Source organism: Trichoplusia ni, chromosome 17, assembly GCF_003590095.1.
Source record: "Trichoplusia ni isolate ovarian cell line Hi5 chromosome 17, tn1, whole genome shotgun sequence".
NCBI classification, from domain to species: domain Eukaryota; kingdom Metazoa; phylum Arthropoda; class Insecta; order Lepidoptera; family Noctuidae; genus Trichoplusia; species Trichoplusia ni.
Window position 1 is genome coordinate 3,664,538 of NC_039494.1, and position 16,466 is coordinate 3,681,003.

Sequence of the window (16,466 nt, forward strand, 5' to 3'; positions counted from 1 at the left end):
ATGCTAAGTTTAAATACAAGATTATGTAGGTATTATTTGATGTGGGTAAAACTTATTATACTACACCTAGATCACTTCACAGCGTAGAGCGTCTCTCTTTGAGCAAAGAAGCAATATTCATAATTTCCTTATTTTATAACCACAACGGATGTGAAGCAAGTGTTATGCGTTTAAGGTGAAAGGTTAATTGTTTATCTAATCTTATGTCATGACCGGTTCTCACTTACATCCTTTCTTGAGATCCGAACTTTTTATAGCAAGTTTCATTAAAGTCTGCTCTGTTTGTTAGGCGTGAAAGCGGAACATAACAACTATGTAAGTATGAAATACACTTTAGATAGAAGTATAGACCATCTTAAAACCTGTGCTATTCTTAGATTTTATTGCTGTTTTGTGAAGGTTCCGTACCCCTAAATACGATTCCTTCTACTGAGAAGGAATATATCCTATCCATATGTCTGTTCGAGTTTTTGTCTGTAAAAAGGCTGTAATATATTTCTGTCACCGCTAACAACAAATACTTAAAATCAACATCCATTTTTTTGCAAATTTAGTTATATTTTATTAGTTTATTTGTAGAAATTTAATGTCAAAAATTCTAGTATCATTATCAGAAGGACTTAAGTAAGATTTACTTTTGCTTACATCCATTTCGTCGTTACCGATCCCCTTCACTAGAATAACGTTAAGGCTTTAAAATTGTTGTTACGACTGCATGTACAAGGTTTCTCTTTGGCTCTACAATACGATCGGTTTCGTTTACACCTGTTCAATGCATCTGTTATCCGGCTGTCTAGCCCCACGATAATCAACTTGCGAATCTTTTTGTTACTAATCTACATGAAGACCAATTTCGCTTACATTACGTTTGAATTAAGACCTGAAAGAATATTTGCTTGGGGCCCTTGACAACATCACTGAAATGTGTTTATGGATTCTATTAAAACGGCCGAGTATGGCTGTTCTAGCGTTTAGATTTCACAGTTGTTTTTTTTTTAAAGTAAACACTATTCATCTCATATTCTAAACATCTTCAATGGTATTCTTTAGCTTGCAATTAAACTATAAATAAATCTTTTTCTCGTATATATGACTCTTTTTTATTCCACTGATAGTCACAGGCTCTCTTTTTTACGTGCTTCAGTCATCTCACTGCACGTGTATCGAGACTCATTCAGATGCAACTTGAAACTTATGTTATATCGTCAATCAATCGCTCCCTTGAATGGTCAATCCAACCATTCTAGGGAACACCCTTGCAAATGTTCGACTTCTTTGGCACTTAGGCTATGTATTTAACTATATCTAGCTTACCTCTAAGTATGGAGAGTTTTATCTCATCCTGACACAGAGTTATGACTCGCTCTATCTTCTGTGGTGCAGTGGGTGGGTTGCGGCATCTTGACTCCTGGAATCAAAGAAAAAGACGAATAAGTTTTCTATGAATATTTTGCTATTCCTCATTGGAACCATGTTATGATGCTATATAATCGCTTTTACTACGCTTAAAGGCGTAGTTCTTCCTAGTTCTTCCTTACTAATAGGTTAACTAATTTAGATTTGACTGGTTCTCTGATTGATCTCCTTCAGGTCTTCTGCAGTGAACTCTGGAGCAGAATTGAGAGTATTTATTAGAGAGAGATAGAGGAAGATTTCCTTTTCAAGACGGTTTCTAATTAATCTGATCCGAAGAAAGTATGTTACCTACATTTATAAAATGTAAACTAAAGCAACGATGTTATTCAAATTGCTCCTTTTATTATTAAAAACAACACCGGTAGCAAATCGTTAAGATGTAATAAAATTATTTTAGGATATTTTGCTTTTAATCTGAAAATCCATTAGCTTTTAGTAGCTGTTTTTAAATAGTATTCTACGAAGAATAGGTTTATGATTAATTAGATCCTAGATCGAGGTCACGTCAATTAATTTAAAAGCTTGGCGCCAAACTTGTTCTGTTGCATGTTAATGTCGCGAATTCGTTAAGTTTTAGTTAATTTTCAAATTCTCTTATTTTAATTTATTAGCTGACATAATCTGTATGACACTTGTGATCAATTTCTTGAAAAAGTTAATCAATCAATAAAATATTGACGGATTGTTTCACAATTTGCCACCACCAGTTCTTCTTTTAGTATTTTGGTAGTTTGGGACTTAACTACCTAAGTAGACAACATGACGTCTTTATTTACGTGACTTAAAATTGATATAAGTATTAAAAATTTTAGAATTAGTCATTTATTTAGCATGGCTAAAACTTGCAGTATAATCTGAGTCATTTTAGTCCTTCAAAAGAACTGTAGGTGGTAACATCAACATATATTATAGCTACCGTTGTAACATGTAAAAACAAAACGTGTGTAGTAAATTCTAGTAGATATTCATTTAAATACGCATGGGAAAGACTGAACTTTCACTGTAGTAGACAATCGCAGTAGATATCATTGAAACTCTATTGTTGTTGGCAAATTACGTGCCTGCTTGATAAATGCCTGCGTAGTTTGTGCTACCTATATCCTAGGTAGTCATAAACAGGACTTGAGGTATACTTGTGTTAACTTGATGTCCAATTTCAAGGACTGTTTTTAGGCTAAGCTTCTCGTAAATTAATTCCTAAGCCTTAGTCCTGCGCCTTCCGTTTTGCGCGTTTGTAGAGTCTTAACAAGATCGCTTTTCACTGCGCCGTGTCCAAATTACTTTAACTAAGTTGTTATTTACCTCGGGAAGAAGACGGAACTGTAAGAAGTCTATCTAATACTGCTTAATTTTGCAGATTTAAATATGAGTTTGTTTATATTTTATGCCTCAAACGGACAACCGGTATAGAATTCTTTTCTTTTATCAGAAACTACTATAGTATAGGCAGAAGAAATGGCGGTTTGCCGCTTTCTTCCAAATATATTTGGTGCAGCAATTAATAATTACGCTCGAATTTCGAAAGAATTTTTCATTTTCTCGTTACACTTTCACACATTTTTTAATTGCATTTGTAAGTAAAGCCATGCTCATATCTATGAATCATACATACATACGTATATAACGACTGATCTCCTTAACATTTACTTCTCCACATAATATAACATCGATAGGTATATATTAGTCGGAAATAAGGTATTATTTTGTCTATAAGTCTACATGTAGGTATGCATCTTAAGTTAAGGTAATGTGGTGCATAACTTAAAATAAGCAGACTTTTAAGTTTGACAAAATTAAATTGAATAATTATCTTAATTTAGAAATTATACTAGAAATTAAATTAGACTATTTTCTTATATACGGTTTACATGTCATGTTGTTAGAGCCTATTGTTTCAATCTCAATGACTTGAAACTAATTTTCATTGAAGACGCTCGTGTTACTTTTCTTCGCGTTCGAAAAGCACACGCGGTTATGAATTCTATCATGCGATTGATTAATATAAAACTTTAAATTTCTTTTACGAACACGAACTTTATCGTCATAGTATTCATAACGGAAAAAAAACTTCTAGTAGCGTTAACTTTTGTAGAACCACTATTAGAAGAACTCTATGAGTGCAGTCTAATAAATAGATACACGTTGATCTATCTACACCTGCACGGTTGGCCGAATAGTTGAGATCACGCCAAAACTACTGAACGCAAAGTGACGTGGTTTCTATCCCCGCATAGGATAAGCATTCCATTCATGAATGGGTCCTGAGTCTAGGTGTTCTTATGCGATTGACTGTAATATTTGTGAGACCCTCGCGACAAGAGTTTATGTAATTCTTTATTGCGGGAGTCGGTAAACCAAATTTTTGTAGGAGATATGGTTGCAAATTGAACTAAAATCAAACAAAACTCTGTCTATTGTTGTACCGATTGGAAAACAATAGATTACAGTAATCGGTTGAGTGACTGTTTGTTGTTGTGTCAAGGATTCATTTATGGTTGTATGCTTATGTTTGTGAGTCAATTTGTCTGTCTGTGTCTAAATCTACGTTTGGTATAGCAAGTTGCTCGATTAGTCGCGCCTATTCTCAGGTCACAATATATTAACATTTTCTTTTGTTCTTTAAAGGAAAAATAAATTAAGGATTATTACACGACCTTCACATGAAAGGAGATAAGTATGTCTTAAACAGTGGAATGGGAGAAGTTTGTTAATATTATAAAATAGATAAAAGACATGGTTTGACATTCAATAAAATAATTAGAGTGGAATCTTACATTCCGTTCAATGGTTACAAAGCAAAAAATGTTTATCAATGTCACCTAATGTTTAACCATGCGTATTATTAGATAATAGTTGTGATTCATGAATAACAATCGAATATTTTTCTATAAATAATAATCAAGAATGTTAAAAAGTTATTGCAGAACGTAAACAAAATTTAAATTTAAATTCATTTATTTAAGTAGCAGTTCTTGAATGACAAATTACAATAAACAGCATCCCGATTCGCCTACCCTTCACCAATTTCTAAGTTATTTTGCTAGAGAAAGAAGAAACGTCGCAACAAACTCTGAAGCAACACGTTTTCTGAGGATTTCTTTGACAAACTGAAGTATCAATATAAGTAACGTAACTTCGACCTTGGTATAACAAATGTCAAGCATTTCAAGCATTTAAGAAATATCATAGTAAGCAGAGTTCAATTTCTTAACTACGAGTATTTCGACGTTTCTTAAGAAATGTACCCATTGGTTACTACAAAGCAAACATGCCTATTATATGTGGATTAGCATGTAGACTTTAGAAATATTCTTGTTATATTAAGGTTGCTAATTTATAGACAGTTGGTACTAGGACGTATGTTTTGACAACTTATTTCATAACTAAGTACATGATTGCTGTGAACAAATTGATAGCATTGTCTGCAAATCGTGGGAGCCCACTCATGAATGTATACAGATCTTATTTAAATTCTTAATAGACTCCGTGAGAAATGCTGTTATGGTTTTTAAACAATTTTCTTTTTTTAAAGACTCATTGTTGTGTATGAGTGAAGTTTGTAGCAAACTAAAAACAGCAGAAGTTGTTTTGTAAGCAACGAGTTAATAATGACACGTATTAAGATCGACTTTAAGTTTATGAGTCGAAAAAATAAACTCCTACTTTTGTCATTTACGTAAAGAAGGTTCAAGTTTTAATTTAAAAAAGATACTCTGCCCATTGTATAGAGATAGGAGTCGAACATCAAGACTTTATAATCGATTAAGGAATGAATGTGAAATGATGAAACATAGATTGCAAAATTTAAACACTTGGGCTATGGTCGGATTATATTACAACAACGTAAATAGTGTTATGGGTCACATACATGTTCCATACTCATACGACCTACTCTACAAAAGTAGGCTGTGCAATGTAGGCGAGATGCCTAGGTGGAGAAATCATATGACGATATCTAAACTTAACAAGGGACGTACTACGACATCTTGGTGCAGTGTTCCAGTTGTGGAAAAGGGACAATGCTCTACAAAGGATCTTTCCGTCTCCCTTCCACGATTTTCATAGTTTGATTTTATATGGTGGTTGTTTACGACGGTGGTTTGCTACGGTCCCTTTATGTATATCAAATCGAAAGTTGTACCACTTTATGTCGTATGTTTTCTACTATTAAAGTACGGATGTGGCTGTTTAGTTAAATTTATGTTACCGATTTACGAGTATAGGGAAACTGCTAAAGCTGTAGAAAGTGCAGTTGCTTTTACGTTTCAACAACGAAAGTGAAAATATAGAAAAAAAAAATATTTATATCCGACTTCATTAAAGAGAAACTGCTAAAGCTTCTGAATGTGCGATGGCTTTTGCTTTTCAAAAACTAAAGTGGAAAAAAAAATTAACTATTTTTGGCGGATTTTGTTTTTGCAGCTATAACTACAGCTAATAAGTAATCATACAAAAATTAGCAATAAATCGTCGAAACTAAGACTAAGATACATATTATATTCCATTGCAAAATAAAAATAAACAGATCAAAAAAAATTAAACATTTGACACTAATTTCATAAAACATCTAATTGCTTAATAACCCGTGGAGGCTGTGACGCAATGTACTGAACCTTACCTCTTAACCAATAAGTTCAACTTGAGACGGATCGTTGGCAACGTCTAGCGTAAACGACTTATGTAATGTACAATCAACAACAGAAGGTTAACGCAAGACGATTTACAAAGTGTAAGTAATTTAGTGACATATTTTTGGATTTTTTTGACAAGGTACGTGTCAAGCATGTTACCTGATAATAATAGTTTTTATTGAATTTGATTGCATCGGTACAGTTTTGATGATATAATATTGTGTTTATATATCCATTCACGTCAAGGTGTGGGGAGTAGCTGCAAATAAATAGCTTCCTATAATAAATTAAATAACAGCAGCCTAGGTGTTATTTCAAGGTGTTAGCTGTCCTCTCGTTTGTGCGTGATGAGAAATCAAAAATATACACACACACTTTCAGTAATTTTAGACCTTATAATGATGCACAAAACAGTGAAGCTGCATGTACTAACGTTGTGCTTTTTTAACAAAATTTAACAATAAGAAATGACAACATGTTATGGTGTAGGGTTTCATAAGACTAAAATGACATAAATCAAAAAACGTGAGGTACCTAATCAATTGTTCCACAAAGTTTCTAACTATACTGTAGGTACAACATTGACTGACTTCTACTACTATGACTGTACCCTGATACAAATACAACCTAACTTTTTATTAGAAGGAGTAGTTTTGTTAGTTTTGCAAGTCATTTCATTGCTCTATCCTTGATGAGTAGATAGTATTATGAGAATTTCTATTAAATTAACTAGCACTATCAGTCAGTTAATCTTTAGGAGTAAAAAAGGTAGACTTAATTATTTTTTTATTAATAGAATCAAAATTGATTTTAAATGAAGTCGACGCTTCCCGTGTGCATTATAGTTCATGTACTTGTTTCAATTGGTGATAAAAAAGTACTCAAAAACTACACCCCTTTACGTTTTATTTCTATTTCTTTATATGTGTCCGTCAACTATTAAAAATGCCTTAATACTTACATCACGTATAGGAGGAACATCTCTTTAATTTACATTGGCTTCTTTCACGCCTATCCCATAACCAGCTATTGGCTGTAAGAAATACTTGAAGATTGCTGTTCTGTAGTTAATGGCTGCATCTTTATAGACTTTAAGCTTGAAATCGTACAAACACGAGTCATAGTAAACTTCATTTGTATTCTAACTTAACGATCCAGTATATGACCATTTGTAGTCCTGTACAATTGTATTAGTCATCGATAAATAACTTAATGATGTGTGTACGTGTTGTTTAAAGACTTTGTTTCTGGATTTTTTTTTGTATGATATTTAAGCAATATTTTGAGATGCATTTCAGAGTATTCAATAAAATTGTTTCATGCTCTTCGTAGATTTATTCGGTAAAGTGAAAGGTATAGTTTTAAAAGACCAGTTACTACAAACTTTCAGCACTATTAACAAATTATTGTAATAGTTAGCACAATATTACACAGGTTCCAAATTGAGTAACAATATGTAATACTAGTTAAGTTTCACATTCTCATAATTATATTGAACAACCTCCAAAAATGTGATTTTCTAAGCGATATTGTAGCCTTGCATTCATGTTTTCAATACCAACATCAATGAAGTTTATAGTTTCATTATTTTATGAATCTTCTAACAAAAGACGAATGTGAATCAGTCACCTCGGTCCGAGTGGGCGCGGCCTTGCTAAGTAGACTATCTGCACGCTTTATAAGGCATTGTGTGGGTCGTGATGACGACTTGCAAGCCTTTTGGAAACCGCGGCATACTCTCAAACTAAGTTTGAATAAGGTATGGTATTAACTCTCCTTATGATGTTGTATAGAGGAGACAATCGATAGATGTTTGATTTTATTCAAGATGGCTGAATAAAAATATCGGCTTTTCTTATGTTTGTTGTTGGCATATGGGAAACCAGGTTTTAGACCATCCTGTAGGCCTTTGATGTGGCTTAGTGCACCCTTGAACCAAATTTGAGGAATTCTGAACGCTGGCTTTTAAACTCTGATCCTGATGAATTCGTAAATACTTATAGATGTATTCCGAGACTCGAACATACGACTTTTTGGCAGACAACGATCAAACGATCATACCTCTTAGTATTAAAATTACACCTATTTGACTCTCAAACGTAAGTAAAGTGATTGAAATTAAATTCATCAGGAAACAATCTTGTAATAACATTGCGAAGGCTTTCATACCGCAGGTCCTATTCACAGTCATTCATAACATCTAATTTATAAGCAATTTTCTCGTTCCATCAAACATTATACAGATTAAGGCAATAACATTTCCTTTAATAAAATACATTTTAACAACCTGGAAATTGTTTACACAGCGACATCAGAAGTCTGAGATATCAAACATTCGGTTATCAAAAATAAATAAATTATTTTACACTAGCTTTTCGCCAGCAGCTTCGCCCGCGTCGATGTCGGTTATGTCGCGTTTCCAAGAGAACTCTTCAGAAGTCCGGGATAAAAACTATCCTATATTCCTTCTCAAGGTCAACTCTATCTCTGTACCAAATTTCATTAAAATCGATTCAGTGGTTTAGACTTGAAAGCGTAACAGACAGATAGACAGACAGAGTTACTTTCGCATTTATAATATTAGTAGGGATTGTATTAGTCTTAAATAAGACACAGAATGTCGATTCTTTCATCTTGATAATCAGAAATATGTGAGTTAAAAAGAGATTCAAAAGTGGGAACGATTCCTGTGATGTCAAACAACTTTATTGCATTTCGTAAACATGGATGTTAGCTGGTGATTTAAAGGTTTGCCATTTATCAGATCTGTACCTGGGGTCCTCAGATCTCACCAGTATACCCTAAAGTGTAGCTGTTGTTGTTATAAAAACGAGACGGCATTACATGACGTAGAGCGGTGTCTCTCTTCCACAATCGCAACAGTTTTACTCTAAGTAATTGTGGCAGGCATTTTAGGTTCCTCCTAATCAGATGAAGTCGTATCATCAATCAGGGTTGCTCGCAGTGATGTATTTTTGGTGCTTTGAGGTTATTGATTCCCTAAACTTGTGCTGAGAGCGTATTCTTGTTAAATGTTAGCCGTAGATCGTTTTTTTTAATGTTTTTGACTTCAATGTTTCTTTTATTCTTGGGCATGTATGTTGATGAAAAATTTAAAGATCGCCGAGAAAAGTTTGAATAAAAAAATGTAAACAAAAATTCCGGTTAAGAAACATCACAGAGATAACTAGCGTTTATTGACAAGTTACATTTGTCAAAAGACTGATACAAGTTATCATACCTAAGCACTAGTAAATATAGGCAATGTAATCATAAGTAAGAGCACATAGTAATCGTAATAGTATTAGCTAGTATCACACGCAGTTTACCGAGATCTCCTAACTGGGTTGTGTAACGTAATTGATTTGTAGCTCGGTTTACGCGGATTACCGCCGTAATAAGGTACAGCCGGTATTGAAGCAACGTCGGTCGTTAGGTAATCGTACATCGAACTTAAGGGAAATCAGAATAAGGCGTGTGTGTCAAGTTGAGTACGTGTTTAAGTCTTAATTGATTTGTAAGAGGTCTTAAAAATAATGGTATTTTTCCAAGAAATACCTACAACTGGCTTCAAATAAGCCAAACTTGATGAAATTATTGGGCCGAATGACAGCTTTTTCACGATAAGAAAAGAAGAAATACAGACAATTTCAGAACCTCCGACTTTTTAAAGTCGGTTGAAAATTGTTGGTATTGTGAAGGAGAGATTTTGCATGCCTTGTATAGTGTGGTCTTGCTTCCACATTGGCTACTGGCTAACTTTAAAAGATCAAAGCGACAGGAACTACAACTTGCCAGAGTCACGCAGAACCCGTGACTCTGGCTTAGACGATTGAAAGGCCAGGGTGTTTTAGTCTGTGGACTCTGGTATATTAAAGTGTCTGCCCCAGTGTAGTGTAAGCTTTTGTTCAGGAAAAAAAGAGGTCAGCTTCACCTCTTAAATGAAAATAATTGTAAATATAGACATGAGGCATCGCACAAGAAGGCATATCTTAGCCACAGGGGTAACTGTTACTAATGCTCTACAGAACTAGACTATAAATACAAACGTCACTTAATAAAACTACATCACATGATAATGTGACTTGCAAAACTATCTGATTTACATGAACCTGTGATGTTAACATTTATTTCTATAATTGTCAATTTCAAAAGATGCATTTGCTCATCCAATTAAAATGTCCACACTTATATTTTGATATCGTGTTTTTATTACCTATCATTGCTGAATATAGTATATACATATATATTATATTTTGTAACTTAAACCAGGTTACTTCATCTTGTCTCAGATTAACCTTAAGCCCCATAAATTAACTGTTACCCAACTGAAACGCATGTATCTAATGAGAGATTGCCTTATATTTTTATAACGAGTCAAATGCCAATATTTTTGCAATACGATAAAGAGGATGACCTCTAGTTTTGCGTAAACTTATTTAATTAAGTGACAAAAGATGTTACGAATAACATTTTTGTAAAAATCAACAGTTATACGGAAATATTGTTTAAGTTAATTAATACATGCAAGATAGTCTAAAATCGCAATTTTTGGTTTCACAAGGAAAAATAACATTACAAGCACACTTCAAAACCAAAATGTAATTCTCTATTTTTACATATTTCTGACCTATCACGTATGTTACATACCCACTAACATTTCTATCCTCTATTAAGTATTCTATAAGTCCAGTTTTTTATTCTGATAACATTACAATAGCGTTTCGCTAATCGCCCGTGACGAAGACTATCAGTTGTTAACGTCACGAAAATGATCGGAACCGGTTAATCTGTTTATGTGAAAGCATGACAAAAGCCAATACTTTTTAAATAGAATTTATAACATTACCTATTGTTTTGTAGACAACAACAATAACCTAAATCACGGTGAAATGGGGTGAAAAGAGACATTTTCGGAAGATTTTCAAAGATTTGGATATATACCGAAACAAAATAAAATTATTATAGGAAGATTATTTTCAAGCATTTAATTAAATATTATGTGTAAGCATATTATGTAAGTAAATGCATGTGATCTTCCCAAATCACAATTTTTCTATGATGAACCCTTGAAACTCTATTCATTCTTTTTTTGCTGAGGCGTTTCCCTTCAAATAGTCCGAACAAATAAACAAACCTACATTGATATGCAAAAGTATAAAGTAAATAACAAATATACTTGAAAATGTCATTGCAAACCGATAATTTGATTTTATTTAGTTTTATTGAATGCAATACATGTGATGTATGGATTAGATTTTTATTGAAAGTTTCTAACAAGCTGAAATTCAATGTAAGACATAGGTTATACTTAAATTGTCCGTCAGTCGGAAAATATGATAATTACTGTCCAAGGTACTAATGACTTTCTGCTAAAGAAATACCAAGAAAACTTCAATCAGTGGTTACTAACACGAAATTAAAGATTACCAACAAATAAATGATGCTTCTAAATTACCCGTTGTACGTTGTATGTCAATGAACAGTGGCCCATAATTAGCATACGCCATAAGCCTTGTGCGACCACTGGAACACTTTCACCTTATTTCTACTATGCACCAATTGTTGACGACACCTGATATTGGTAAGCATTGCATTACGATTGTTTCCTTCGCTTTTATTGTTAAACAGGTTTTTGAATGTATTTGCTTTATTGTGTGTTTAGCAATGATATTGAATTAATGAATTATTACATATTTTTCAGGGTCTGTCTAGTTATGGTGATTATTTTGGTTGTGAAAGGATGAGGTGACTGTGGAAAGAAGTTTGGTTAAATTAAGTATCATAGATCCTTCAAATACGTAAGTACATAAGTTGGGAAGATTGAAAACCAGGCTAATATATTCTGATTCTGGGGGCAATTAATTACCTACTGCCTCTTTTCTCATAATTATAACATTTTTACAAGTACAAAAACGTAGGTACTGTATATATTATGATGTTTTGTTGATGAAAGTAGCGTTTTCTTTAAACGCTGACGATTAACTAATTTAAGGCTTATCGGAGAAAATTACCTTTGAAAACGATGTAATAAACTTATGATTTTAGATCAAAAATACATCATTATCAATGATGTATTTTTGATCTAAAAAGTCAAGTTGTAATTATATATCCATTGTAACTGAAGCCTTTGAATAATTCGCAATAAACTGGAAAGTCATTTGACAGAAATTTACTATTAGAGAAAATGCCTATAAATGCATAATTTATGAAGTTATTACGTTCTAAATTTGTCCTATAACGAATATGCTAAGACCAATAAGGAAACACTAATCAATGTTTAACGTTACAGACAAGGTATGATTTTAGTAGAGAGTAGAATAAAATATATACGTATTTTCCTGTGTATAATAAAGCAATATTATAAAAGCGAAAGTTGGCGGCACAATAACTTAAACAACTCAAACTATTTTGATAAAACATTGAAGCAAATCACACTCTTTTACATGTAGTCTTCCCTAGGCATGAGCTAATTCCTTCAATTTTTTAGTAACCCCTTAAATCAAGTTTTAATTCAATTTAATTACTGATTGATAAACGATAATGATATATGCGGACAACATCACATACATTGTTCTGAACCCAAAGTAAGTTGCTAAAGCACTTGTGTTACGGAATTCAGATACAACGAAGGTACCACAAACACCCAAACCCGAGGCAATGTAGAAAATGTGCATTTTTACATTGACCCGACCGGGGATCGAAGCCGGGACCTCAGAGCTAGCGACTAGCGACACACTTATAAAATTAAGCATGACTGTAACTACTTATATTAAAATCTGATAACCCAGTTCTTAGAATCTCATACGGTTTCGTCTCATTCGACGCCCATTGTCGTGACGAAAAAAGCAATTATATTACATTCACACGTTAATACTACAAAAAGCTGTTCAAGATATCGATATAGATAGGAATATTGTTCCGGATGTACTGCACTTAGTCAGCCTACAAAACTCTTAAAGTAACTGTTGAAGTGAGATGACACGATACACTGTATAGAGTGTTGTCTCGCTTTCACAACTGAACAGTCTTATTCAATGTATTCGTGGTAGAGCCCCAGTTGTAATTACGACACAGGAAAATCAACTGTATTGCTGAAACTTTAAAGTGCTTTTTTATGGCACAGGGTTATTGGTGATGTAAAGAACATACCTTTTGAAATGTAGTTGAGTTTTTAAACGTGTCGGTGTAGTTTCTTGTAAAAATTAGCACAATTATGTCTGAGGTTTGTATGTGCTATTGTGTATGCTCTACATTTCCATACTTTCAAACATTGGCAGTGTTTGTTAGGATAAAAATGGAATAGTCTTTTATCCGAAACAAATTATTGAAATATCGTCCATTCTACATCTTGTAAAGGAATTATAAAGTTTATTGATAAAGTTCTTGTCATTGTTATACAGATCATGTAATGATTACTTCATCACATTTGATGTTTATTTATTTACCTGTTGAAAAACCTTACTTTGCTCATGTTATAGAATTAAAGTTACATTCCATATTACGAGGAGGCCATAAGTCTTTTATCAATGAATTTAATTAATCCTATTAAATGGTTATTTTCCTAATTTACTCAAAAATAACCTAATTAATTTTCATCCATTTATTCAGATTGTAGAAAACACAAATAATGTTCCAAGTGTATTCTTTTATTTGTAAATGCATTATATAATTTATTAAAGAAGTCTATTTACAAAATCTATAGGTAGTAATTGAATTTTTACGTAAGATAATATCAAGCCATGTTGATTAACTCAAAATGCACAATATAAGAACATTGTTACATTACATTAGTTTTCGTAACAAATCCTAAGTAACTAGTGCCTAACATTTTATAATGTCGACACACCAATTACCGATTTCATAGACCGGATTTCGTACTACTGGTATCGAGGAAAAACTTTGTACTTTATGTACATTCATTAATACATACTGTTTGTATAACATGTATAGTTATGTCCTACAATACTTGTCCACCAGTGTGACAAGTCACATTCAATACTCAAGGCCGCGCTAGAAACTAGAGCAGTTATATGTGCCGAACTAAGGTCAAACAATGTTATTCAAGAGACATAATATTTAACTGATATATAACCTTTTACATTTCAACTGGCTGAATGACTAAACATCTTATTTAAAAAAGAAACGATTTTTGTTTTGAAATTCGAAAGAAAAAAAAAAATTGTACGGATTATTGCAGCATTTTTTTTAATAATAATGTAAGTATCTGAATTAAATCTTAAAAAAAAAAGTATATCGTAAGTAAAAACAGTTAAAATTGTTAATTTAAATTATACGTAAAGTTTATTTCGCAAGTATGTAGCATTCTAAATTTTCCGTGTGATGGATTTATGTTTACTTCACTGTATAACCTACTCATCTATTACAAACTATTAGAGAAAGCAGCTCTATAAATTGCTTCTGCGTGATTCAATTGCATCCTGTCCAATTATTGGGTAGATTTCCTGTATTCGTTCTCGACTAATGGAAACTACTTGCATTAACATTAATTAATTCTAAGGTGCCACTTTTGGTCCATATCTATCAATCAACATACTTAAATCATTTAGTTTGTAATACATACGTTTATTAGTATTCTAACGCAGTTTGAAACTTATAAGTAAATATAGGTCAGTATGTAAACATGTTAAAAAAATGCATGATATATTTTTATAATAATTTTACTTACGCTATCAGCTGATATAGCGCTGTCACTCAATGAAATACCAAAAACGCATAGGCAACACAAAAGTCCACTGATTTTGCGAACCATTTTTCACAATCACTTAATTAATTATTTTAAAAATCAAATTCAAAACTCTTTTTGAAAAAAAACGAAATATGTCTCTATTATTCCAAGTTTCGAAGCTTTATCTTCAAATTTTGGTTGTTCGGAATTTAAATTTGTTTTTTTTTTGTCGTGCAAACGACGTGCGGCGAAAGGTGCGCGGCCAGTATCGGTATGGAACACAACTCGCGAATGTGGTGATTTTTGAAAGGCCCGCGTAGGAGGGTTTCGCGCCGATTTCTGTTCGCGACGCTACGTTCCGTTTCATTCAAACAAACGTTTGTTACTAGTGCATACAGCACAAAATAGGTTTACAGTAAAAATTAATCCGTCAGTAATTTCCTTTTAAAGCCTTTCGTATGTTTTTTTTACTGGTGAATGGAACCTCTTTCAAATGCGATGTAGTTATTTATTATTTATTTATTTATTTATTCAGTTATTACAGGTACACGTTATTCTTATGACATAGTACAGTGTCTCACAAAACAGTACACACTGTTTGTCTGCGAGATCAAAAGTATATAAACTTATAAATAAACTTAAATTATACATATTATTATATAAACTTAACAAGGTGTTACTTAATATTAATTTTATAAAGGAGTGTTATTATGGCAGAGTATTTATTAAATATTTTTTTAATTTAGACTTAAATTTATTTTTATTTTGTTCATCTCTGATGTCCGCAGGTAAACTGTTGAGGATATATGGAATACGTTTCCTTAGCGTCCTGTCTCCATAGACATTGGTAACTCTAGGGACAACAAATTTACCCGAGGTCATCGCTCTCGTATTATAATTATTGTTTACAGTCAGAAGTAATGTTTGCTTTTGATTGCTATGGTTGTTTGTTGCAATTAGATAAGTGTGTTTTAGTTTTACTGGTAATAATTTACATATTTTAAATAGTTTATAGTAGTCGTCTCTGTATTTATGTCTTATTTTCTTGTCTACAATCAATTTAATAAATCTAATTTGTATATTTTCTAGTTTTCCTATATGTGATTTAAATGTAAGACCATAGCAATCAAGAGCATAGTCCAAGATGGGTTCAACTAATGCGTTATATAGGACTTTAAGTGTACCCCTGGGGACACGGTAGCTGAGTTGACAAAACTTGCTTAGTATTATTCTAAGTCTATTAATTATGAGATCAATGTGTTCAGACCAACAGAGGTGCTCATCCACTTTCATACCTAAGTAGGTGACGCTTTTTTCTCTTTGTATTGGTTTGCATTGACAATTAACGAGGTTATTGTGTAAACATTCGAAACTATGAGTAACTATTGGACAGGGTATTTGTTTTAAGGGTAAATAGGGAGAATGTATTATTAATAATCTGGTTTTGTCTGCGTTCAAAACTATGCCGTTGTCATGTGACCACCTGACGACGGCGTCGACGTCCTCCTGCACGGCGCGGCACGTGTCGCGCAGGTCGGTACCGGCGCGTAGCGCGCATAAGTCGTCCGCGAACATATATGCTGAGCAATGCTGTAGCACCCCACACAGACTATTTACATGCATCAGGTAGCAAACCGGACCACATCCTGAGCCCTGCGGTACTCCGCACTTAACTGATTTCTCAAGGCTATATGTGTCTCCAACCCTCACCCGGTAAGAACGTGAATTGA

The 16,466-nt window shown here is 33.1% G+C and overlaps 1 protein-coding gene across 1 annotated transcript in view; it reads right to left on the reverse strand.

Annotated features, from left to right (window-relative positions):
• The window catches only part of LOC113502478 (general odorant-binding protein 70), a 32,267-nt gene extending 17,051 nt beyond the window's left edge, over positions 1-15,216 (reverse strand). Inside the window, exons 1-2 of the mRNA XM_026884062.1 lie at positions 14,737-15,216; positions 1,315-1,408 (exon numbers count right to left, since the gene is read on the reverse strand). Of these exons, the coding sequence (XP_026739863.1) occupies positions 1,315-1,408; positions 14,737-14,820 (178 nt within the window). The 5' untranslated portion in view covers positions 14,821-15,216. The remainder of the gene's footprint in view (positions 1-1,314; positions 1,409-14,736) is intronic.
• Positions 15,217-16,466: the final 1,250 nt, after the last annotated feature.